The 24919-nt window shown below is 47.4% G+C and overlaps 3 protein-coding genes across 8 annotated transcripts; all 3 read right to left on the bottom strand.

The window, feature by feature from the left end:
- Positions 1–389: 389 nt before the first annotated feature.
- On the bottom strand, positions 390–10547 carry SLC45A1 (solute carrier family 45 member 1). Of its 2 annotated transcripts, none has more exons than XM_087944485.1 (9): positions 10363–10547; positions 8048–8456; positions 7275–7367; positions 6700–6924; positions 5302–6032; positions 4256–4409; positions 3361–3537; positions 1781–1932; positions 390–815 (listed from the first exon to the last, which is right to left on the bottom strand). In XM_087944485.1, exons 2-9 carry the CDS (start codon positions 8136–8138, stop codon positions 549–551), a joined length of 1890 nt encoding a protein of 629 aa, XP_087800611.1. In that variant the 5' UTR covers positions 8139–8456; positions 10363–10547; the 3' UTR covers positions 390–548. The 2 variants fall into 2 exon arrangements, with proteins under 2 accessions (XP_087800611.1, XP_087800610.1); XM_087944484.1 differs by having other exon boundaries at positions 1781–1986.
- An 840-nt stretch (positions 10548–11387) lies between these two features.
- On the bottom strand, positions 11388–16400 carry LOC148129374 (claudin-16-like). Of its 5 annotated transcripts, XM_087944437.1 has the most exons (7): positions 16154–16400; positions 15612–15674; positions 14520–14643; positions 14289–14391; positions 13357–13521; positions 12881–13075; positions 11388–11655 (listed from the first exon to the last, which is right to left on the bottom strand). In XM_087944437.1, exons 3-7 carry the CDS (start codon positions 14631–14633, stop codon positions 11567–11569), a joined length of 666 nt encoding a protein of 221 aa, XP_087800563.1. In that variant the 5' UTR covers positions 14634–14643; positions 15612–15674; positions 16154–16400; the 3' UTR covers positions 11388–11566. The 5 variants fall into 5 exon arrangements, with proteins under 5 accessions (XP_087800563.1, XP_087800562.1, XP_087800561.1 ...); XM_087944436.1 differs by lacking the exon at positions 15612–15674 and having other exon boundaries at positions 16132–16400; XM_087944435.1 differs by lacking the exon at positions 15612–15674 and having other exon boundaries at positions 16154–16396.
- Positions 16401–18595: 2195 nt separating this feature from the next.
- Positions 18596–23966, bottom strand: CLDN19 (claudin 19). Its single transcript, XM_087944367.1, has 5 exons — positions 23678–23966; positions 21683–21847; positions 20266–20350; positions 19199–19354; positions 18596–18810 (listed from the first exon to the last, which is right to left on the bottom strand). Exons 1-5 carry the CDS (start codon positions 23898–23900, stop codon positions 18774–18776), a joined length of 666 nt encoding a protein of 221 aa, XP_087800493.1. The 5' UTR covers positions 23901–23966; the 3' UTR covers positions 18596–18773.
- Positions 23967–24919: the final 953 nt, after the last annotated feature.

A 24919-nucleotide genomic window follows, 5' to 3' on the forward strand; every position in this document is an offset into this window, starting at 1 on the left:
ATGGTTCTTGCAGACAAATAGATGGTGCATCATTATTATTTTCTCTCTCTAAATTAGTGCATAATTAATTTCCCCCCCCTCAAAATTAGTGTTTCTCTACTTCCTCAACTTTTTAGATGTGTGGACTTCAACACCCAAAATCCCCAGCCAGCCTACGTGGAATACAACTCCCAGAATTCCCTAGCCATCATTTGCAGACTTCGCCTACCAGAATTCCCCAAGCAGCATATTCCATAACATGAATCAGGAATGTTGCCCGACTATTTCTGAGTCAATAAAGGCAGTAGCCCCTCTTTGCAAGCCCTTCCTTGAGGTCCAGAGCAATGGGTGAGACTAGATGTTCTCTTAGAACCCCCACCGCCTTTGATATTTTGATAATTCCACAAAAAAAAAAAAATCAAACCAGCCAGCTTGGATATTTTATTTTTATTAGATATGCATCTAGGATTCTCCTTCTTACTCCTGATCCCCAAAAAAAGAGAGAGAGAGAAAGAGAGCATGGTACATGGGGCCTGAATTGCTAATTTATTTATTTATTTTGCACTCCTTCATATGCTCAACATCAGAGGTTGCTGTTCTTCAGCCAGTTCCTCCCCTGGGGGCATTTCGTAAAAGACGCAGAGCGAGGAATACAGGCAGCCCACGAAAGAAACCACGCTGGCAAAGTACATCACCCCATTGGCACTGCCCACCGCGGCCGTTAAAGGACCCATGACGATCGAGACCAGAATCTGGGCCAGGAAATATTGACAGCTCAGGAGGGAGATATCAACACCCATGCCTCGTTTAGTGCCATCTTTGTCAGTGCCGGCAAACTGTCTCGAGAAAGACAGAAGAGAGAGAGAGAGAGAGACGGAGGGGAAGAGAGAGAGAGAGAAGATTAAAAAGGTTTAAAAGTTGCAAAACTTGCCAGCTTTGTACCCTCGATAACTGCATGGCGATAATAAGAGACTAGCTCGATCCCCGTGCTTCACTATGAAACTATGTGGTGGGGCTTAGTTTTTGGAGAGGAAAATAAGGGGTGGGGGGAATTCTGCCTCTGCCTACCAGCATCCATCGGTATTCATCTGGCTAGCGTCCTGTCAGTGTGTGAGAGAGTTGAGGGCTATTTGGAAACTGAAAGAGTATTTGCTGTGTGAGCAAGGAGACAGCGAGGAGCCTGGGTGTGGCTTAGCTCAACTGTTCTGTACTAAAGCTGCTTGGTGCGTCTGTGAAACTAAAACTCCTCTCCTCTGCTTGTGTTTTTGCATTTGGAACAGATTTCTTTCCAGGTGGGGAGGGGGAGTAGAACTCCTTAGCATCAGAGCGCGTTAATAATAATATAGGAAATACTCTAAATGCCCTGATGGTCATGTCGAAAAATCCATTCTTAGGGAGTCCCTAGCAGCCAAGAGGAACATATGGGCCCAATTTCAAGTTTGTAGGCTTGACGGTTCTGGAGAGTTTGTCATGATGCGTGAGGGGCATTTCGCTTTTATAGAGAGAGAGATTATACACAAAGATGCATAGAAAATACTGTAATTATACAGCAATGTTTCGCAACCTTGGCTGTTTGAAGATGAGTGGACTTCAATTCCCAGAATTCCCCAGCCAGCCGGGGAATTCTGGGAGTTGAAGTCCACCCGTCTTCAAACTTCCGTAGAGTAAGAAGTTCTCACATTTCTAAGCCACTTCTAAACCCTTAGACCGTTCTCTTCTAAGGGACTCCCCTCTGAAAGATGAGGGCCCTCTGTACATGCCCAGAGACCCTCCGGCCGAGGAATCTGAGCAGTTGCCGTACCTGCTTACTTTGATAGTAGTCACACAGCAAGGAATAAGGGAGTGTGCAAAGGGTGGAGAACAGCACGCCGTAAGTGACACAGAGCGACAGGATCACGTAGATATTCCGGGTCAAGGTAGCCAGACCGGTGCCCAGGCCGAAAACTAAATAGGCTATAAAATACAGTGTGCGGATGCTGAAGTGTTCTTCCAGTTTTTCAAGGGAGGCTGTCAAAGGAAGGGAAATTGATTCAACCCAATACACAACCCAGCCCGTTCCAGACCTTTAAAAGGAGAAACTGCACGCTGCAAAAGCGTTAATGGCAAATAAATTATTTGGAATGACTAAACCTATCCCTGGTGTTTTCGTTGTGTGTGCGATTTGATTCTCTCTCTCTCCCTCTTTTTTTTAAAAAAAAAAAATTGTATTTTTGTGTCTTGTTTATGAGCCATCTTCAGTTTCATAGAGGAGAAAAGAAGGAAAGTCAAAGGGAGGGAGTAAAGGAGGAAAGAAGGAAGGAGAGGAAGGGAGGGAGGGAGGGAGGAAGAAGGAAGGAAAGACAGGAAGGAAAGACAGGAAGGAAGGAAGGAAGGAAGGAAGGAAGGAAGGAAGGAAGGAAGGAAGGAAGGAAGGAAGGAAGGAAGGAAGGAAAGAAGGAAGAAGAGAGGGAGGGACAGAGGAAGGAAGGAGGGAGGGAGGGACAGAGGAAGGAAGGGAGGGAGGAGAGGAAGGAAGGGAAGGAGAAAGGAAAGAAAGAAGGGAGGGAGGAAAGAAGGAAGGAAAGACAGGAAGGAAGGAAGGAGAGAGGGAGGGACAGAGGAAGGAAGGAGGGAGGAAGGAGAGGGAGGGAGGGAGGGAGGGAGGGAGGAAGGAAGGAAGGAAGGAAGGAAGGAAGGAAGGAAGGAAGGAAGGAAGGAAGAAGAGAGGGAGGGACAGAGGAAGGAAGGAGGGAGGAAGGGAGGGAGGGAGGGACAGAGGAAGGAAGGGAGGAGAGGGAGGAAGGGAAGGAGGAAGGAAAGAAAGAAGGGAGGGAGGAAAGAAGGAAGGAAAGACAGGAAGGAAGGAAGGAAGGAGAGGGACGGAGGGATAGAGGAAGGAAGGGAGGGAGGAATGAAGGGAGGGAGGAAAGAAGGAAGGAAAGACAGGAAGGAAGAAAGGAGAGAGGGAGGGAGAGAGGAAGGAAGGGAGGGAGGAATGAAGGGAGGGAGGAAAGAAGGAAGGAAAGACAGGAAGGAAGGAAGGAAGGAAGGAGAGAGGGAGGGAGAGAGGAAGGAAGGAGAGAGCGAGGGAGGGAGGGACAAAGGAAGGAAAGGAAAAAAGAAAAGAAAGAAAGGGAAAATAATTATAGGAATTTTCCACTGTAACTTCAGAATGAAAGCCACCAGTGGAATAAAGTCTGGAAGAGTCTTAAAAACCCCAATGAGACAATCCTTAAAATGGGTGCAACCTCCTTGCCCTTACCGTGTCTGCAAAGTGGTCCAGCCCTCTCAGAGCTCAGGACAATCTCCCCCCCGCGCAGAAAACCCGCCGCCTGAAACTCCCCCCCCGCCCCGGATCATCCCCAGGGGTCTTCTACCCAAGCGGAAACTCCCTCCGATTACCTGAATACAACGCCGCGCTGAAGGCGTAGACGCACATGCCCCAGCACCCCATGGTGACGCCGGAGTTGTACCTCTGGTGCTCGACTGAATCCGGGGGGGCTTTGGGGTTCCCCTGGTAGACCACCTCCCCCATGAAGTCAGTGTAGAAGAGCAGCATCCCTTCAAAGGACAGCCAGCCTGCGAGCGGAGAATGTGTCGGAAAGGGACACGAGGAAAGAGGAGAAAGAAGGAAGGATGGAGGAGAAGGTGGTTAGAAGATGGTTTTTCAAAGGGGGTTGGAGAACTGAGGGCCCTCCCAAACCTTGATGAGCTATATTCTGCCCCCAGACACACAACAAACCAGGATTGGCCATCCACAATGGTTGGATTGGCACCTGTGGCCAGCCTGCAACCATGTAATCCCATGGGAACTTAGTTTAACTGACTGGCTAGCCTACCTCTCCTGGTTGTTGTGAGTTTAAGCCAGTGGGAAGGACAAAGGAGAGCCAATAGAGATCTCTTTGATCTGTGTTTCTCCGCCTCAGGAATTAGACAGGGGCGGGATTCAGCCGGTTTGGACCGGTTCGAGCAAACCGGTAGCAATTAGTTAGCCCCGGCCATCAGCCCCTCTATCTGTCCTATCTATCCATGTCTTGCAGCCCAGCTGATCCGCGTGGCCAGGGCTCAGCTGTTTTACTCACCGGGGCTGCAGCCGAAAGCAAGTCTTAGAGCTGAAAATGGGCGGTTTTCGAATGGTGTGCGCTTGAAGCACGCGCTCACCAAACCGGTTACACCGCTTGAATCCCACCGCTGGAATTAGAGGACTTCACCTCCCAGAATCCCCTCCCCTTAACGTTGTTGAAGTTGAGAAACATTCTCCTAGATGAAGGAATCAAACCTTTTTTTTTTTTTTTACCTAGGAAATGGTTGATGCAAAGATTGCGAAGAACTTTTGGCATGTGACAGACGGTGGAACACAGGAGTTTGATCGACAGCGGCTGTTCAGGGACGTCATTCAAGCCATTCAATTCACTCTCGTACTTAACTCCATTCAGCAAAATATTTGCTACCTGTGACACAAATATAATATTATTGCAACTAGCTGAAGATGAATATCCCAAGGTCCTCATGGGGATTTCCCAGGGGTTGTTTTGTTTTGTTCTTGTTCTATTATTTGGTTGGTTTGTTATTCTAGTCTAACTTTACATGGGATGGTTCTCCAAGACAATTTAAATAGAAGAATTCACTACCATGAAAGTGAAATTTCTTTGCTACAACACCACTCTGGAATAGGTTGTTGAAAGAAAGAAAGAAAGAAAGAAAGAAAGAAAGAAAGAAAGAAAGAAAGAAAGAAAGAAAGAAAGAAAGAAAGAAAAAAAAAGACAGACAGAAGGACAGACAGAAAGACAGACAGAAAGACAGACAGAAAGACAGAAAGAAAAAGAAAGAGAGAAAGAAAAAGAACAAAAAAGAAATAAAAAGAAAGGAGGAAAGAATGAAAGAAAGAAAAAGAAAGAAGAAAGAAGAAAGACAGACAGAAAGAAAGAAAGAAAGAGAAAGAAGAAGAAAGAGACAGAAAGAAAGAAAGAAAGAAAGAAAGAAGAAAGAAAGAAAGAAAGAAAGAAAGAAAGAAAGAAAAAGAAAGAAAGAAAGAAGGAAAAAAGGAAAAGAAAGAAAGAAAAAGAAAGAATAAAAGAAAGAGAGAAAGAAAAAGAACAAAAAAGAAAGAGAAAGAGAGTAAAAGAAAGAGAAAGAACAAAAAAGAAAAAGAAAAAGAAAGGAGGAAAGAAAGAAAGAAAGAAGAAAGAAAGAAGAAAGAAAGAAAACACAGAGCCACCATTTCTTTTGGTTGATTCCCATCACAGCCTCGCCTTTTCCCAGCGTTTATCACCTGCAGTACATTTTGCGCGGAGCAACAACAGGAGGCTCGAGCAAGTGAGCCCGACTGCCTTTCCAGCTCACCTGTTGGCTAAAGGTGACATTCCTCCGCCGCGTGCTTTCTGGAAGGTTCCCGGTGATGATATCCGGAATTGCCAATGTCTGCGGCCGTTTCAGGATCCCCGACGAACGGGGCTTTATCATGTCCAAGGACCCCGCTCTCTGTCCTTCCCTGCCATTTTCTCTGCTCTCCAACGCCCCGTTTTCGGGACAATGTAACCCCTCTGGAGCTCGGGGCAGGCTGACGCTGACACCGACGCTCTGCCCTGGTAAGCTTCCCGGGATGGACAGGTAGCCGTCGGTTCCGCTGGTGAAGCAGTCGATGAGGACGCTGTCGATATTCGAGGTGCCGAAGGAGGAGGCGAAATCATTGAGCCCCGTCAACGAGCTGTCCCAGCTGATCAGGCTCCCGTATTTCGGGGTCAGGGGGCTGAGTGGAGACATGGGGCTGGTAAAGTTGGCATACATACGGACCGGGTTTTGGGACCCCGCAGGGCTGTCCGGGGGACACTCCTCGAACAGCAACGGGGGAGAAGGCGGGAGGGTCAGATTTGGGCTCTTCATGATGTTCTTCTCCTTGACGAAAGACGGCAAGGAGCGTTCGGGAATGCTGACCAACGTCAGGACGGTGGCAAGCATCAGGGTGATGGAAGTGAAGATGTAGATGACGCGCAGCTGTCCCCCCACGGCCTTCCCGAAGGCGGTGCCGTTCCAGTGAATTCCACCCACGACATAGCCAAAGCCGCCACCGAGTCCTGCGAGGAAGGAACAAAAACCTGGGTCAGTTTAACTTCTGGAAAGTCTCCCTCCACGCCCTTAGATAGAAGCAGCTCCTTTTTCACAGGAAAGGAAAAAGAAGAGGCTGCTTTGAAGAGTTCCCAGTGAAGGGATGCAGCTACTTTAAAGAGTTCAAAGCCAATGGATGCAACCACTTTAAAGAGTTCAAAAACACTAGGATGCAGCTGTTTTAAAGAGTCGCAAACAGGTGGATGCAGCTGTTTTAAAGAGTTCAAAGCAAATGGATGCAGCTACTTTAAAGAGTTGCAAACAGATGGATGCAGCTACTTTAAAGAGTTCAAAAGCAGTTGGATGCAGCCATTTTAAAAAGTTGCAAATGGGTGGATGCAGTTATCTTAAAGCGGTCCAAACAGATGGGTGCAGCTACTTTGAAACTCAGTAAAACAAAGGGAAGCAGCTGCTTTAAAGAGCTGCAAAGAGGTGCCTGATGCTTTTGCCTTAAATCTAAGCATGGCATGGCTGTGGTTGTTGTTGTTGTTATTATTGGAGCTGCTGGACTACAACTCCTGCTCAAAAGAATTTGCTGAGAGAATCCAAGCCTGGGTTTTGCTTCGCTTGGCTTTATGGCTGTTGGGAACCCCTCTAACCATGACTCAACCACCAGGCATTGCGGGGAAAACTGACCAGCTAAAAGAGCGTGAATGTTGAGCGCCCGGTCTTGATCCGACGGGCGACAGACGTCAATCATGTAGGCATGGCTGGGGTTGTCGGCGGAGTCGGCACAGAAGTCCATCAAGATGACACCGCAGATAGTCAGCGCGATGCCCCATTTGTGGTTGTTGCCCGTGTCTGAGATGGTAGCGCCGATATCCCGGCCATTCAGCATCAGGGAGAGTCCCACCAACGCCCCTGCGGAGTAGGCAGAAACGTCCACCGGAAGAACAGTAGGTCCACGCAAGCAACGGGCAATAACACCCACATCCCCACAACCGTTTGTTTCTTCAAAACCCCGAAACCTCATTACAAGTAGTCCCAGACTTACAACAATTCACTTAGCGACCATTCAAAAGGTCCAAACCGGCTGAATCCCACCCCTGCCAACTCGTCGCGTTTCTCCAAACCGGCTAAAGCAATAAGCTAAACGCATCTCCCCGCAAGCAGAAAGGCAGCGTGTCAGCATTTTAACCCAGGCTTTCTTGGAGGGCTAGCTCTCTCAGTGCGAGGAGACACCCCACCCCCCACCCCACACACACAATTACCGATCGCCAGAACAAGGATGAAAGGTCTCCGCCGGCCCATCCGGGAGGTGCACCGGTCACTCCAAGCTCCCAGTAAGGGCTGCAGCAGGAAACCTGGAGTGGGGGGAGGGGGGACAAAGAAAATTGCAGCCACGTGACTTGGCTGTTGGTATTAGTAAAAGAATTCTTACTGGTTCCTTGACTGGGCTCTGGTTCACTCACACCAGCCCAGGACAAGCCACTAGTATATAAATAGAGAACAGATCCCACTCCTTTCTAGCACTGATGATGTTACCCAGTTCGGTAATAAAACGTCATTATCCTCCTCCTTTCTTTTTTCCTCCTCCTCCTCTTCCTCTTCCTCCACCCTCCTCCGTCATTATTCTCCTTTTCCTTCTCCTCCTCCTCCTCTTCCTCTTTGCAAACCTCGCTCTCTTCCAGCACTGATGAGGTTACCTCGTTGGGTCACGAAACGTCTGCAAAACCTTCCCCACCCCGCAATCAAACGCAGAGAGCCCTCTTCAACCCTAAAGCTGCAAAGACCCTCTTCTGTCAGACAGGAAAACCACCTCCCTTCTTACACCAAAGAGAATCAAGAACGGTTCATCTAGAGTCCCTTTCTCGCCCTCACCCTCTTTCCGGGGGTGTAATAGCTGGTTCCTTTCTCCCTAGCAGCTCTTAAGGCCAAGGCTCTCTTGACAAGAGCCGAGAGAGGTGGATCTAGGAGTCCTACACCGGAAACGCATGGCATTTCGGACATTTCAGGACCGGGTCCCCGATTTTAACTCCCTCACCCAGGATTGGGCTGATAAACCACACCATCCCATACAGCTGATCGGGCAGGCCCATCTGAAGCAGGGCCGGCGTGACGTAAGCGGTCTCCATGGCGTAACTGAACTCGATCCCGAACAAGATGCACCCGTTGAACAGCAGTTCCAAAAATGACCTCTCCGGGTGGATCTCGTGAAGGGGGCCCGGTCCTTAGGGCAGGGGGTGTTGGGAGGCGGCGGCGGGGAAGGCCGGATCGATTTCCTCCGCTTCGGATGCCGTTTGAAGTTGTTGGCCCGGTGGCTGATGTGCCGAGGGACGGAGCTGGAATAATGCATGACTTGAGTCCTCCAGAGATCCGGCGAAGAGACGGTAGGGAAGAGCAATTCGCTGGACGGACTGGCGAGGATGGTCGGCGCCGTCATGTTGGGCGTGCTGCAAGGAAGAGACGCGATGAGTTTACTCGTGGGAGATGACCAGGCTGAGCCCAAGAGAAGGAGGAGTCAAACGCCTCATCGGCCTCGAATCCCTTCGTTCCCACAAGCGATCTAAGTCCAGCCCTCCTTGAATTCTTTCGACTCTTATCTACCGTCAATTCGCTTTGAATGTCAGTAGTTTGCATTCTTGTGGAGAGCTTAAGCTTGCAATAAATCTTTATATTGATTTGAACTGCCTGCACTTCCTGGTTTTCCTGTCCTTGACAATACTTTCTCTCTCTCTCTTTCTCTTTCTTTTTCTCTGTCTCTGTCTCTCTGTTTCTCTGTCTTTCTCTCTCTCTCTTTTTCTCTGTGTTTCTTTCTCTCTCTCTCTCTCTCCCCCCCTCTCTCTCTCTCCCTCTCTCTTCTCTTTCTCTCTTTTAATATTATTTATTGTTTTATCACAAAGAGTAAAATACAAAACAGAAAAACAAAACAAAAGCGTACATTGATCCTTAACAACAACAAAAGGGTACAAAAATAAGAGAAGAAAAAGTGATCGAATAAATTTAACATTTAGGATCCACCCTGGTTGGTTGCTGGGGTGGGTGGGGGGAATCAATAAAACATTCCATGCTTTAAAAAAAGGGAACTAAAAATAAGAAAAGAGAAACAAAATTTAGTCACAGATATGAAGAATACATTTGAAAGCTTACACAGAGATACTTGTCATATTTAATTTCTATGTCTAGAAAAATTGTTATATAATATGAGCAAAGTTTGACCTGTTTGGAATTTTGTTAATATAGCTAAAAAAATATTGAATGCCAACCAGCAAATGGAAATATCTCTAGCCATATCTTTCGTCCACTTTGCTAAATGTTGGCTGGCAAAGAAAATATATGTATGATGTCATTTTTCTATACGGTGCTTCAAGTTGCTGTTTTCATACCTGCATTCCTTTGCCTGCTAATATAAATTGTTTCCGTCACTTATCCACTCTTTTTTCTTTTTTTAAAAAAAATCCACTTTGCTTCTTCTCAACTGGAAAGCTAAGCTCATCCTTTTCCTGACATGCTAGATTTCTATGCGCGGGGATGGCTATTTTCACAGAGCTGTCTTTTGTTCCTGCCAAGCCTAAAGAGAGACAGCCAAATATTTTGATTTGGGAAGCCGATCGATGGAGATCCAAAAAAACCAAGAGAGAGACTGCCTGAACTAAAATGACCCCTTAAATCTGGGTAGAGAATGCAGGGATACAAAAAACAATTTTCTGACTTATTTTCCAAAGCACCTGACAAGACAAGGGTGGAAACTGATCAAGGAGAGAATCAACCTAGAATTAAGGAGGAATTTCCTAACAGGGAGGACAATGAACCCGTGGAACAGCTGGCCACCAGAAGTTGTGGGTGCTCCATCACTGCAAGCTTTTAAGAAGAGATTGGACCGCCATTTGTGTGAAATGGCATCGGGCTTGAGCAGGGGGTTGGGCTAGAAGACCTCCAAGGCCCCTTTCAACCCTGTTCCTCTACACTCAATGGCTTGTTGCCAAGAGATGGGGATAGCTTCCCTCTGCACAGAAACCTAAAATCAAGAGGACTAGAAACTTGGGCGGGGGGCGGGAAATCATCCCAGGGGAGCAAACGCAGAGAGCATCTCGCTCCTGGCCTTAGGAAGCAGTTTTAATCGTGGTGGTGGGGAAGGAGGGATTGAGGGAAGTGTAGGAAAATCATGGCCCCTTTTGGAAAGGTGGGGGTCTGAGTATGGGGCACCCCCCCTCTCCGCTTTTCTCTTTGTCTCTCCCCCACCCTCCCCACCCAGCCAAGAGGATGGGGGAGATGCAGACGGGAGCGAGGATGCTTGGCTCCTGTATCCTCTGCAGGGCCTGGAGGCGAGGAGGTTGGGTACCAATCGGGAAGCCTCACCTGGATCACGAGGGCTAAAAGAGCATCCTTGGGAACGGAATTTCTGCACAGAGACCTGGAGTCCTCCAGCAGCTCCCTTGCTAACTTCATCCGCCCCCTCCCCATAAGGAAAGCTGGGGGGGGGGTGTTTCAGGCTGGGAGGTGATGTCACCAGCCTCCGCCCTCCTCTGCTCCCCCCCCCACCAGCTCTGCAGACACCCGCCCACTTCCTCCCCCCTCCACTTAAAGGGACAGGATGGCAGGAAATCCCAGCCTCTCTGCTTTTAGCTGGTGGGTGGAGTTGGAATGTGATCCATGAAATAAATTCTATATCTATATGTCTATATATTTCTATTTCTATTTCTATTTCTATTTCTGTTTCTATTTCTATCTATCTTTCTATCTTTCTCTCTCTCTCTCTCTCTCTCTATCTATCTCTTCTCTCATATGTCTGTCTCATCTTTTTATTCACTCTATATAATCAGTATCTATATCTATCTATCTATCTATCTATCTATCTATCTATCTATCTATCTATCTATCTATCTAATCTGTCTGTCTTTTTGTCTGTCTGTCTATCATCTATCTACCTGTCTGTCTGTCTGTCTGTCTGTCTGTATCTGTCTATCTATCTATCTATCTATCTATCTATCTATCTATCTATCTATCTATCTAATCTGTCTGTCTTTTGTCTGTCTCTATCATCTATCTGTCTATCTATCTATTATCTATCTATCTATCTATCTATCTATCTATCTATCTATCTATCTATCTATCTCTATATGTCTGTCTGTCTATCTATCTATCTATCTATATCTCTATCTGTCTATCTATCTGTCTGTCTGTCTATCTGTCTATCATCTAGCTAGATCTACCTACCTACCTACCTACCCCTTCCAGCTCAATTCTATATGATTGATTGATAATGGTGTGTGAGATTGATTAGGTTGTGCACAGCAGGGAGAAAGTGAGCGGAAAGAGAGAAGTGGAAGACACGTTCCTTTTTACTTTATCAGCCAATGAGTCGCTCAGGATGGAGACAAGGATGCACCAATGAGATCTTTAATCCGAGCATTGTCAGCCTGCTCCATCAGATCTCCCCCCCCCACACCATCCTTCTTATGGCAACTCAAAAGCAAGCCAGGGATGCTTTACGAGTTGACACAACTTCTGTTGGCTTCCCCAAAGATGTGAGAGATGGGATCTCCGAACGCCGGTTTCCACCTCAGACCCGAGAAGCCACTGCGTACATCTTGGGAGTAGATCTCTGCAAAGCGGCGGTGGCACCTCGGGATTTCCTGCCCAGGTCAGCTCCTGTTTAACGACCGGGAAGCAAAGTTCAGTTTGCAACGGGATGTGAAGGTTTAACAGCTGGGCTGGCACCCCACCAAAACGGGTTTTATTTTGAATGTATTTTGGGCAGCTGGTCTCAAACCATCGGCGTTCCTTCCCTCGACCGCATCCGGACTACGGGGGATTATATGGCAGTTTATTTATCCCTCCCCTGGCTGCCGTGTTTAAAAAAGGAGATAAAATAAGAAAGATTTTGCCTGCGTTTGGGAAACGCAGAGGAACACCAGGCGGATCTACTCTGCGAGATGGATAAATCAATTGGATAAATACAAATTAATCGATCAATCCATAGCTCAATCCAAGGCCAAGGAGACTAGGAAACACTTTTTAGGGTGGTGTTTCTCAAATGAGGCAAATTTCAGAAGGGTGGACTTCAACTCCCAGAATTCCCCAGTTGGCATGTATGGACTTCAACTCCCAGAATTCCCCAGCTGGCATGTATGGACTTCAACTCCCAGAATTCCCCAGCCAGCATTCCGATACTTATACAAAAATAATGCTTAAATGTTCAGGAAGTTGAGAATTATGGCCCCTTTAACTCTTAAAATGCAGCTTATCCTGGTTCAGAGAAACGGATGCATTGAGGCTGTGGAATATTTTTCTGGTGTTGGAAACCTCACAACATCCTTGTAAGGTAGGCCAGGATGATGGACAGGATGAGTTCTCACTGATGGCTAAGTGAACATCCATGCGTTTGCCTCGGAGCATCTATCGAACAGACATGAATTTTCTCCAGTCTTGTAGAACAGAGTGGCCATAATCAATGAATGAACCGATCGATCGATGGGAATTCATAAATAGCAATGCATTGCTCTGCTTGGAAGTTGGCTAGATCTTCTAGAACAGGGGTCCCCAACCACCGGTCCGTGGAACAAGTCCTACCGGGCCGCTGGTTGCTGGGCGCCGCCATCTTTTTTTGATGAAAAAGCCAGCTTTCTCCGGAAAAGCTCACCGGAAGCGCTTTTCATCAAGATTTTGATGAAAAGTGAGCTTTTCGGTAGAAAGCTCCGGAAGCACTTTTTCATCAAAAAAAGATGGCGGCGCCCAGCTGATGCCGGTACCGGGCCGCGGCATAAAAAAGGTTGGGGATCACTGTTCTAGAAGGTCCCAAATGGGGAAGCATGGCTCAACGTGAAGAAAGACCTCAGCACGCATTGAGAATCGTCTGTGTACCCATTTCACTGACCTGGAGAGGAACAATGGAGGCAGCACGACAGGAGAATGCAGGCCGCCAGGTTTCCCGCCGAGCCGATCAATCCTAGCCAACAAGACCATCCAAAGTCTTGGTGGACGTCCAAAAAGACATTGAGGGGCACATGGGCAGCCCTTTCCATGTACGCATTTACGGCATACCAGAGGGAGCCCACCAATCCCAGCGCACCTGGGCAGGTTGGTCAAGGAAAGAAAAAAAAAAGGACCGTCATTATTTGAGCCAAAACTCACCTGGAGAAAGGACATCCTCCCAAATCTCAACATTTTAGAAACGACAAAATGTCTTCCTAAATGTCTGTCAGGGTTCCGGTAGTCGCCCTCATGAAATCGTGAGCTTGAAGTCGAGCTTCAAAAAACTTCAAAGGATTCATTAGGAGCAAACATGTCGGCCTGTGGCCCGAAAATGGTGGCGCGCTCGTCAAACAAAGACCAGCCCCCGAGATCTCTTACCTCCGGTCCCAAGTGCCAATCCAGCCGCCGAGTGCATCTTCCGCTTCATCTGCGGCTCGTCCAGGAAGCCTTTGATGCAGTCCAGGCCGCCCACCAAAAGCACCAGGCCGCAGCCTGAAAGCAGGTCGGAAGTGATCAACAATGCCCTCGTCACCACAATTTTCACTGTAAGGGGAGAAAGTTAAGAGAAATAACAGGAAAAAAAAAAAACAGAAGGAGAAGGGGACCCTGGAGGTCATCTAGCCCAATACCCCCTACTCGGGCAGGAGACACTTTCATACGGAATAACAGAATAACAGAGTGAGAAGGGACCTTGAAGGTCATCTATCGATAACCAGCTTCGCTACGAAACTATGTAGTGGGGCTTAGTTTAGGGGGAGGAAAATTAAGCAGGGAGGGGAATTCTGCCTCTGCCTCCCAGCATCCATCAGGATTCATCTGGCTAGCGTCTTGTCGGTGTGAGAGAGTGGAGGGCTGTTTGGAAACTGAAACAGTATTTGCTGTGTGAGCAAGGGGACAGCGAGGAGCCTGGGTGTGGCTTAGCTCAACTGTTCTGTACTAAAGCTGGTTGCTGCTGTGAAACTGAAACTGAAACTGAAACTCCTCCGCTTGTGTTTTGCCTTTGGAAGAGATTTCTTTTCAGGTGGGGAGGGGGAGTAGAACTCCTTAGCATCAGAGCGTGTTAATAATAATAATAATAATAATAATAATAATAATAATAATAATAATAATACAGGAAATACTCTACTCTAAATGCTCTGAGGGTCATTTGGAAAAATCCTTTCTTAGTGAGCCCCTAGAAGCCAAGAGGAACATACGGGCCAAAATATTTGGCTGAATGGCGGAAAAGCTGCTGCCGGCCCCTGTTGACAAAATTGTTCTAAATGGAATTAAATCGAATCAAATTAAATGGGATGAATTAAACCACTTACTGGGATGTTCAGCCAAAATGGAATCGTACTGGTCACAGGTCTTAATGCCGTCTTGGACATTAGTGACGCATTTCCTCCAGAGTCCTTGGCACTTGTGGCTGACCTACGAAAGAAAAGGCCTATGACTGCAGATAGTTTATTTTATGTCGGCTTTATGTCCGTTGGAAGATACGACGGGCTCGGCCGACGTTCTCCGCGATTCAGTTGTGCCGACGTTCTTCTGCCACTGACCTCCAAGCTATCATCAGCGTTCACGATCCAGCAATCCGACCAGGTCGCTGCACCCAGAAACAGAGTGGAAAGCAGAGCCATGAAGAAGCACACCAGTTGCAAAGCGGCTGCCATTTTTGCAGGACTGGAGGAAACCAAAATAAAGCTTTCACTGGATTTTTTAAAAGACGTCATTTCTTTCTCTTCTTCTCCCCCCGCCCTCCACGGCTGAGGAAGCGGTGCCGGTAAAAAAAGAGAAAAAGAAAGAAAGAAGAAAGAAAGAGAGAGAGAGAGAAAGAAAGGAAGAAAGAGAAAGAAGGAAACAAAGAAAGAAGAAAGAAAAAGAAGGAAAGGAAGGAAGGAAGGAAGGAAGGAAGGAAGGAAGGAAGGAAGGAAGGAAGGAAGGAAGGAAGGAAGGAAGGAAGGAAGGAATAAATTACTAAAGGAATTTTGAAACAAGAATTAAAAAGCCAAAACCAACTAAAAATAAAAATAAGATTATATATATATATATTAAAATAGCATTCTAGTATCTTTCTTTCCTTCCTTCCTTCCTTCCTTCCTTCCTTCCTTCCTTCCTTCCTTCCTTCCTTCCTCCCTCTCTCCCTTCTTTCTTTTCTTTCTTTCTTCTTTCTTTCTTTCTTTCTTTCTTTCTTTCTTTCTTTCTTTCTTTCTTTCTTTCTTTCTTTCTTTCTTTCTTTCTTTCTTTCTTTCTTTCTTTCTTTCTTTCCACTCTTAAATATTGCTACTTAAATATTTTTATCCTTTAGTTTGAACAATATTATTTCTCTTTGGATCAGTTTTATGATAACTGAAAATAAGCTTATATATTTTTTTCTTCAAAAAACGCAAGCACCTTAGCTTTCCTTGCTACGTGATACGTTATGCAGAAGCGAACCATTTCTGCTTGAATTGGTTTAGTAGACCTTTCTCATGAATGCTTGCATAATCTGCATTTTTAAACTCCCTGTCCTGTATGAATGGCACACTTTCTCTTCTTCAACACTGCCTGAGTCCTGCTGCCATCTGCCTCTACCCACCCTAATTTAATCAATCGATGTTATTATGATGCATCACTTTAATAAACGATGTTCTCTTTCATTTGTTTCCTACCTAATAAAAGTATTTGTGGCTTTTATTCAAAACTTGTTTCCTGGATGTGGTGAAGTTCTTTTCCTGAACGATGAAAATTCATTGATTAAAATTCAGCTATGAAGTTACATCGGACTTGAATAATTCCTCTCTAGCTTATACATGAAGAAGAGCCTATTGCTTCTTGTGGCGGTCAGTTCCACCGGCAATCAGCTCAAAATCTTTTTAGGAAGTTTTCCCACTCTACCTTTTCCAAACCTCAGCATCATTTATCATCAGGCGTGTCTCACTTTGACACACTCTTACCATTGCTGGCTGGCCCAAAGCTTGCGTTTTGTACGTATTACATCCCCAAATTTTGCACACATTATGCCCCTGAAACATTTTGCAAAGCGAAGCCCTCCCTGTCTTTTATTCCTGCTGAAAAATGGAATTTTACCCACTGAAAAATGATTTTTACCTGCCGAAGAATTTCACGTGCTGAAAAATGGAATTTTACCTACTGAAAAATGAATTTTTCCTGCTGAAAAATGTATTTTACCTGCTGAAAAATGGAATTTTACCTGGACAATGGGTGGACGGGGTGGTCCAAGAAGGCGCTCTGGTTTGTGAAGGCAAAGCTACCTGGAGACCATGCCCCCACCAACTTGGGGGTCAATCAAATGCAATATTTTATGAGTCAGGAGCAAGATCTGATCCAGGAAAAACAGGCTGGAAAAAAAATAAAATAACCCAGCCTTTATTTCACAAATCCACTCCCTGCTCTCGTGATCGAGCATGATTCGAATGGGGAGGGTTCAGTGTTGCTTTTTTAATGTCGGTCCAGCTTTGGGGTTTGACGGGTGACGGCTTTCTGGCAATTAAAACCCTTATGGGTCAGGGAGCACCAAGGAGGCACGTTGACATCTTCAAAAACCTGGCAGGGAAGAAAGAAAAAAAAAAAAACCAGCTCGGTGGTTGTTCCAGCTGTCATTCTTTGAAGGCTAAAGCGGGTGTGTGTGTTTATTAATAATTCCAGTTAATTTGTCTCCAAAAAAAAAAAAAAAAAGAGTGGAGGGTATTGAAGAACGAATGTGTGGCTGGCTGCAAAACTTTTTCCTTCTTTGCTTCCTTCCTTCCTTACTCTCCCCTTCCCTTCCTTTCCCTTCGCTCCTTCCTTCTTCTACTCTCTCATTCCCTTCTCTCTCTCTCCTTCCTTCCTTCTCTCCTTTTCTACCCTCCCTTTCTCTCTATTTCCTTCCTTCCTCTTTCCTTCCTTCCTTTCTCTTTCCATCCTCCCTCCCTCCCTCCTCCCCCTTTCATTTTCCCTTCCTTCTGCCCTCCCTCCTTCCCCTTCTTTTTCTACCCTCCCCTTCTATCTCCTTTCTTCCTTCTTTTCTTTCCTTCCTTCCTCTCTTTCCTCCCTCCTTCCCTTCCCCTTCCTTCCTTCCCTTCCTTTTCTACCCTCCCCTAAACTCTCCTTCTTTCCTCTTCTCTTTCCTTCCTTCCTCCTTCTGCTTTCATTTTTCCTTCCTTCCAACCTCCATCTTTCCCCTTCCTTTCTTCCTTTTCTACTCTCCCCATCTATCTCCTTCCTTCCTTCTTTTCTCTTTCCTTCCTTCCTTCCTTTCTCTTTTCCTCCCTCCCTCCTTCCCCTTCCTTCCTTCCTTTTCCACCCTCCCCTTCTATCTCCTTCCTTCCTTCCTTCCTTCCTTCCTTCCTTCCCACTATTAAAAATTAGAATGAAAAAGAGAAAAAGCTAAATCAATACAGATTGTCCTCAGCTTACAACTTGTTTAGTGACTTTGCTTGTCAGAAGGTCACAAAACGGGGCCCCCAGGGACACTGCAACCATCGTAAACAGGAGTCGCTCACCAAGCGTCTGAATTTGGATCACGGGACCACAGGGGAATGCCGCAACGGTCATAAGTGTGAGACGTGGTCCCAAGTCACTTTTTTTTCAGTGCCGTTGCAACTTTGACCGGTCACTAAACGAACTGTGGTAAGTCGAGGACTGCCTGTATCTTGGAAGAGGGCGCAAAGGACCTCCAAACAGTATCCATCGGCCGATTGCGAATATTTCCATCCCTTTTTTCCCATTTAAAAGTACCACAATATGATGCTTCGGTGCGCAAGAACAGCTTTGGGGATGCCGAACCGAAAAGCTGAGCTTCACTCTTGCAGAATTTCCCCCTTTCCCCCCCTCTTTCGGAGAGGAAAACTCGGCAAAATCCCAGCTGGATGCCGAAAAATAGCCGCCGGAGGACATTCCACTCCAGCTGTTTCCTTCGCAGCATCAATTTGTGCAGAAAAATCAGATTAACGAGTCTTTCCTGTAGGTGTGTGTCCAGCTCCCTCCCCATTTCTCCCCAAAAAATTAAGAAAAAAAAGGAGGTTGAATTGAACAATCAACTTTGAAGAGCCGGAATGGCTGATTCAGGGGTCTCTGCTACTGAAATAGAATAACGGAGTTGGAAGGGGCCTCAGAGGTCATCTAGTCCAACCCCCTGCTCAAGCAAGTGAGTTTATATTATATTAATCCATCAATCAAACAAACAAAGAATAGAGCTGGAAGGGGCCTCAGAGGTCATCTAGTCCAACCCCCTGCTCAAGCAAGTGAGTTTATATTATATTAATCAATCAATCAATCAGAATAAGAGCTGGAAGGGACCTCGGAGGTCATCTAGTCCAACCCCCTGCTCAAGCAAGTGAGTTTAGGTTATATTAATCAATCAATCAATCAGAATAGAGCTGGAAGGGACCTCGGAGGTCATCTAGTCCAACCCCCACTGCTCAACAAGTGGGTGAGGGACCCTGAGGTCAGGGGGGGGGGGGGGGGGTCCCCCCTTTTTTTTTTTTAATTGGGGGGGGTTTTTTTTACTTCCCCCCTCCCCCGGGGCCTCAATCCAAAGCAACAGAATACAAGAATTTATGTACTGGTTTATTTATTTTACAAAACAGGAGAACATCAACTTGTCAAAAGGAGAACCAGGCGCCAAAAAAATACCAATAATAACAACAATAAGAATGTTAAAAAGCGGCTTTAATTCTACCAAAACGGGGCGTTTTCTTTTCTTCCTTTCGCTTTCCCAAAACGAGACGGCCTGAATGTTGGAAAACTGGACTATTATTATCATTATTCTTATCATTTAAAAAAAAAAAATTATTTCAAGCCTGCTCTGGGCTTCCCATGTCGGAAGGTGTCTATACACATTGGTGATTATCCCTTTTGACGGGGAGTCTGAAAAGGGGAAAAAAAAGAAAAACAAAAAAACACAAGAGGGCTGTTAGTTGCCAAACTATCAATGCAAGGAAAGCTCTGTGTGTGTGTGTGTGTGTGTGTGTTTGTCCGGCCGGGCGTGAGAGATTTCATTTTGGGGACACCCCACGCTGCAATTTATTTTATTTTATTTTTTTTAAAAGAGGGGTGTATGAATTGGGGAGGCCGCCCCTCCCTCCCCCCCTCCCTCCTATGCCAAAAAACAAAAAAGCAACCCTGAGATTTGTAGAATGGGAAGGGCGACCCCAGAGGCCATCTAGCCTGACCCCACCCAGCGTCGAGAACGGCACACGTTTCTCCAGTCTCGTCACCCGGAAGAGATCCAAGCCGAAGGGAAGCTTAGACGTACTCTCTCGTGGCGGTTGTCGGAGGTTGTGATTGTCGGTAATATTGCTGCCCCCTCCTGTCTTCCGGTTTGGGGCAGGAACAGGCCAGGAAGCTGCCCCCCAGGATCAGCAAACTGGCCGCCGACCAGCCCACAAAGAGAGCCGGTCCAAATTCGTACCTGGAAGAAAGCCAAACGTCGTTAAGAAGAACGGAACCAGGTTCTAACCAGGATCCTTAACCAATGCTGGTTAATTATCCCAGGCGGATTTGGATGGGGTGTTTGACTTGCCTCCAGAAGCTGTGAATGCTCCAACACTGGAAGGTTTTTAAAAAGATGTTGGATAACCCTTTGTCTGAAGGGGTGTAGGGTTATCCTGCCTAGGCAGGGGGTTGGACTAGAAGACCTCCAGAGGTCCCTTCCAACTCTATTATTCTATTATTCTGCTATTCTTTTTCCTTTCTTCCTTCCTTTCCTCCCTCCTTTCCTTCCTTCCTTCCTACCGCAGCAACATCTCTGCGTGAACACGTGATCAAAATTCTGGGCAACTGACTCGTATTTTACGACAGTCGACGGGGTCACGCCATCCCCTTTCTATGACCTTCTGATGTCGGATTCGCTTAATGACCGGGTGAGTAATTTAACAACCACAGGGATTCACTTAACAATGGAGGCAAGGAAGGTCTCCCAACGGAGCCAACCTCACTTAACCGATGTCTTGTTTAGCAACAGAAATTTTGGGCTGCCATTGTGGTCGTAAGTGCGAGGACTACCTGCCTCGGCTTCCCATTCTCTGATATATTTTTTTTCAGAGCTAACCTGCTCTTGACAATGGAGGCTCTACTCAGGGGAGTGAAATGGTGGCTTTTGGCTGGGTTTTTCCAAACCAGCCTTCGTTTAACTTTCCGGAAAATATGATTTTTTAAAGAGTGTTTTGAGATGGAGGAAAAATCAATTGATTTTTTTGTCTTGGCGGTATTTTTATTTTTTATTTTTTTTTAAAGAAACCTGGGGCACTGAAATTCAAAATTTGGGAGGCGGGTGGGACATGTGATCCGGATGGATGACCTCAAGGGGACTCCCCTACTCACTTGGCATTCAAGGGGGTGCTGGGGTTGAAAAAGTCGTGGGTCACCCGGGATGCGTACCACGAAACGGCCCCGGCTGTGCACAGCCCTGAAAGAGAGAAAACGAATACATAAATAAATAGGGCCAGCCAGAGGGAAATGACAGGTAGTCTTCTAGTTATGGCCAAACTTGACGTTGCTAAATGAAACATTTATTAAGGGAGTTTTGCCCCATTTTACAGCTCAGCGCCCACTTCCATATTTCTTCCTCCCTTCCTCCTGCTTTCTCTCCTTCTTTTGTTCCTTTGTTGTTCTTTCCTCCCCTTCCTCCCTTCACTTCTTTCCTTCCTTCCTTCCTTCCTTCCTTCCTTCCTTCCTTCCTTCCTTCCTTCCTTCCTTCCTTCCTTCTTTCTTTCCTGCTCTTTTATTCTTTTTCTTTTTTGGCATGTTTTACTTACCTTTCTTTCTTTGTTCTTCCTTCTTTCCTTCCTTCCTTCTTCTTCCCTTCCTTCCTTCCTTCCTTCCTTCCTTCCTTCCTTCCTTCCTTCCTTCCTTCTTCTTCCTTCCTGCTCTTTTATTCTTTTTTCTTTTTTTGGCATGTTTTACTTATCTTTCTTTCTTTGTTCTTCCTTCCTTCCTCTTTTCTTCTTACATTTCCATCTTCCCTTTCCTTCCTTCCTTCCTTCCTTCCTTCCTTCCTTCCTTCCTTCCTTCCTTCCTTCTTTCCTGCTCTTTTATTCTTTTTCTTTTTTATGGCATGTTTTACTTACCTTTCTTTCTTTGTTCTTCCTTCCTTCCTTCCTTCCTTCCTTCCTTCCTTCCTTCCTTCCTTCCTTCCTTCCTTCCTCCCTCCCTCCCTCCCTCCCTCCCTCCCTCCCTCCCTCCCTCCCTCTCCTTCCAGCAGCACAATTCCTCCAAACACTCCCACAAGAGGAATTTTGTTCCCTGTTTCACCCTCACCCCTGACCAGGACGTGGCCACCGGCCCTCCCTCCTTAACAGAATTCCATAATATCTTTATTTTGGCCCTTGACCAGCAGAGAGTAAAAAAATGAGATCAACATATTCTGTTTTTTTCCTTCCCTGCCTCTTCCCCCTCCCCCTTCTTCCTCCCCTTCCCTTCCTATATTCCTCACTTCCTCTTCCTTCCTTCCTTCCCTCCTTCTCTTCCTCTCCTTTCCTTTTTCCTTTCCTTCTCCCCCCTTCCCTGTTCCTTCTCCTTTTCCTCCCTTCCTTTCCATTCCACTCCCTCCTTTTTTCCCCTTCTTTCCTGTTCCTTCTCCTTTCTTCCCTCCCTCCCTTTTTCCTTTTTCTTCTTCCCTTCTTTTCCCCTCTTTCTCTCTCTCTCTCTTTCATTTCCCGTCTTTATTTCTTCCTCCAATTAATTTTCAGGCTGGGTATCTTTTGTGGGGGGGGGGGAGCTCTTCCCCCTTTTTCCTTACCGGCCAGCAGGAAAAGGATGCCTCCTAAAACCGCGATCCAGCTTTTGGCCACGGGGTTCTGGTCCGCCACTTTCGTACACTTCATGCCAACCACGCTGACAATCGTCCCCACGAAGCCCAGGAGGATGGAGACCACCATCAGGGCCCGAGACGTCTGGATGTGAACTGCAAGGCAAGGCAACCATTGGGTCACGTGCAGAGCGCAAAGCGGCGAGAATCCCTACGGGCGGTCCTCGCCTTACAACCACAAAATTTCCGAGGCAGGTTGTAAAGCGAGCTTCCCGCCCCCCCTTTTTTTGGGGGGGCTGCAGTTGTCCATTGAATCCCTGCAGTCCTTAAGTGAGTCACGCAAGGTTGTTAAGCGAGCCTGGTTTTCCCCCTCTTTCCCAGTTGACTTTCTCAGGAGGTCGCAAAACGGATCACGGGAGCCCTGGAATGCTGCGACTGTCATAAGTCGGCTGCAACGGTCGTAAGTGTGAATAACGGTACTAAACTACGTATGCCAAGGTGACGGGAGGTATATAAGTTTGGTAAAGAAATAAAATAGAAATAAACAAGTACTCCGCAGTCCAGTTTTTAAAGGATTATTTTGGTGAATTTTAAAGACACCCACGCCGGGAGTTATTTGTAAAATCCCCAAATCTATCCAAAAGAACAGAAGACCAGATAAGTCGGGGGTTGGACTAAGTCCCTTCCAGCTCTATTCTGATTAATTGAAATGTCTGGGGTCTCCTGCAGGAGCAGAGGGGGTTAGTCTAGAAGACCTCCGAGGTCCCTTCCAGCTCTATTCTGACCGATGGATTGATTCCCCCCCCCAAAAAAAAATCTGGCAGCCAAACCAGGAGAGAGAGAGAGAGACCTCCAAACCTTCCCCCAAATCCACGCCCCTCACCCACACACCCACGGCATTCCTTTTCCACGCCACTCCCTGCCCCCCCAGCCGGCCACCGGGACTGAATCCACGTATACATTTTTTTTTGGAAGGAAGATAGATAGATATAAGATAGGCAGATAGATAGATAGATAGATAGATAGATGATAGATAGATAGATAGATAGATAGATAGATAGATAGATAGATAGATAGATAGATTGATAGATGGATGGATGGATGGATGGATGGATAGATAGATAGATAGATGGATAGATAGATAGATAGATAGATAGATAGATAGATAGAGAAAGAAAGAAGGAAGGAAGGAAGGAAGGAGGGGAAGGAAGGAGGAAGGAAGGAAGAAGGAAGGAAGGAAGGAAGGAAGGAAGGAAGAAAGAAAGAAAGAAAAGGGAAGGGAAGGATGGAAGAAAGAAAGAAAGAAAGAAAGAAAGAAAGAAAGAAAGAAAGAAAGAAAGAAAGAAAGAAAGGGAAGGGAGGGAGGAAGGAGGAAGAAAGAAAGAAGGAAGGACGGAGGGAGGAAAGGAAGGGAAGGAAGGAAGAAAGGGAAGGGAGAAAGGGAAGGGAAGGACAGAGGGAGGGAAAGGAAGGAAGGAAGGAAGGAAGAAAAGGAAGTGAAGGAAGGAAGGAAGGAAGGAAGAAGGAAGGAAGGAAGGAAGGAAGGAAGGAAGGAAGGAAGGAAGAAAGGGAAGGGAAGGAAGGAAGGAAGAAAGAGAAAGAAAGGAAGAAAGAAAGAAAGAAAGAAAGAAAGAAAGAAAGAAAGAAAGAAAGAAAGAAAGAAAGAAGAAAGAAAGAAAGAAAGAAAGAAAGAAAGAAAGAAAGAAAGAAAGAAAGAAAGAAAGAAAGAAAGAAAGACCGTCCGGGAAAAGCCAGAGATCTGCCTCTCCCAGCCCCGTCTCGAGCCACCGGTGCCTTTTGCAACGCGCGTGGGTCCGTTCCCACGACCCGGCTCCCCCTCCCCCTCCCACCCCAAAAAGTAGAAATGCCCCGTCCGGGCAAAGCCGGAGACCTGCCCTCCCACACCTTCCCTCCCTTCCCCCGTCTCGGTACCCCCCTCCCCTTTTTATGTTGTTGGTCGCGCGTGGGTCCCCCTTCCCCACGCACCGTCCAGCGAGAGGAGCGACTCGTGCAGCTTGCACTGCACCTGCCCGGTGCTCTGCGCGGCGCAGCTCATCCAGAGCCCCTCGTAGAGCCCCACGGCCGTGATGATGGCATCCCCGGCGTAGGAGCTGTGCTTCCACTGGGGCAGCGCCGAAGCGCAGATGGCGCCCACCCAGCCGGCCAGGGCGAGGAAGTAGCCGGTCAGCTGCAGCCCCGCGCTGGCCATCGAGCCCCACTGGCCGGCTCCGGGACGGTCGGTTCTGCGCCTGGCCGCGGGTGGAGCCCCAAGCCTCACCCTCCTCCTCCTCCTCCTCCTTCTCCGGGCGGGCGGGCGGGCTGACAGCGGCTGGAGCCGGACGGCAGCTGGACCCGCGCCAGGGTGGGAGACCACCGGGAGAGCCGGGCAGAGGTGGGCGCTGAGCGGCAGCCCGGAAAAGCGGGAGCGTTTGGATGCGCTCGGGAAGCGCCCCGGCCCACCCCCACGGGGAGAAAGACCCCCACCCAGGAGAATAGGAGCTGAGGTGGGGGCTGAGTGGTAGATCAGAAAATAGGAGCGTTTGGATGCACTCGGGAAGTGCCCCCCAAGAATGGGAGCTGGGCTGTTGCCAGGATGGGAGACCACCAGGAAAGCCAGAGGTGGGCTCTGAGCAGCAGCCCAGAAAACAGGAAGTGTTTGGATGAGCTCGGGAAGACCTCCCCAGGAGAATAGGAGCTGAGGTGGGGGCTGAGTGGTAGATCAGAAAATAGGAGCGTTTGGATGCACTCGGAAGTCCCCCAAGAATGGGAGCTGGGCTGTTGCCAGGATGGGAGACCAGCAGGAAAGGCAGAGGTGGGCTCTGAGCAGCAGCCCAGAAAACAGGAGTGTTTGGATGAGCTCGGGAAGACCCCCGGAGAATAGGAGCTGAGGTGGGGGCTGAGTGGTAGATCAGAAAATAGGAGCGTTTGGATGCACTCGGGAAGTCGTCCCCCAAGAATGGGAGCTGGGCTGTTGCCAGGATGGGAGACCAGCAGGAAAGCCAGAGGTGGGCTCTGAGCAGCAGCCCAGAAAACAGGAACGTTTGGATGAGCTCCGGAAGAGCCCCCCAGGAGAATGGGAGAGATGTAGGCTACGGGAGAGGCGGAGGTGGGCGCTGACCAGCAATCCAGAAAACAGGAGTGTTTGGATGAGCTTGGGAAGGCCCCCAGGAAAATGGGAGCTGAGGTGGATGGTGAGCAGCAGCCTGAAAAACAGGAGCGTTTGGATGT

The sequence above is a fragment of the Notechis scutatus genome, chromosome 16 (genome assembly GCF_049901735.1).
Source record: "Notechis scutatus isolate UNSWTSFEM ecotype Mainland chromosome 16, rNotScu1.2, whole genome shotgun sequence".
NCBI lineage: Eukaryota > Metazoa > Chordata > Lepidosauria > Squamata > Elapidae > Notechis > Notechis scutatus.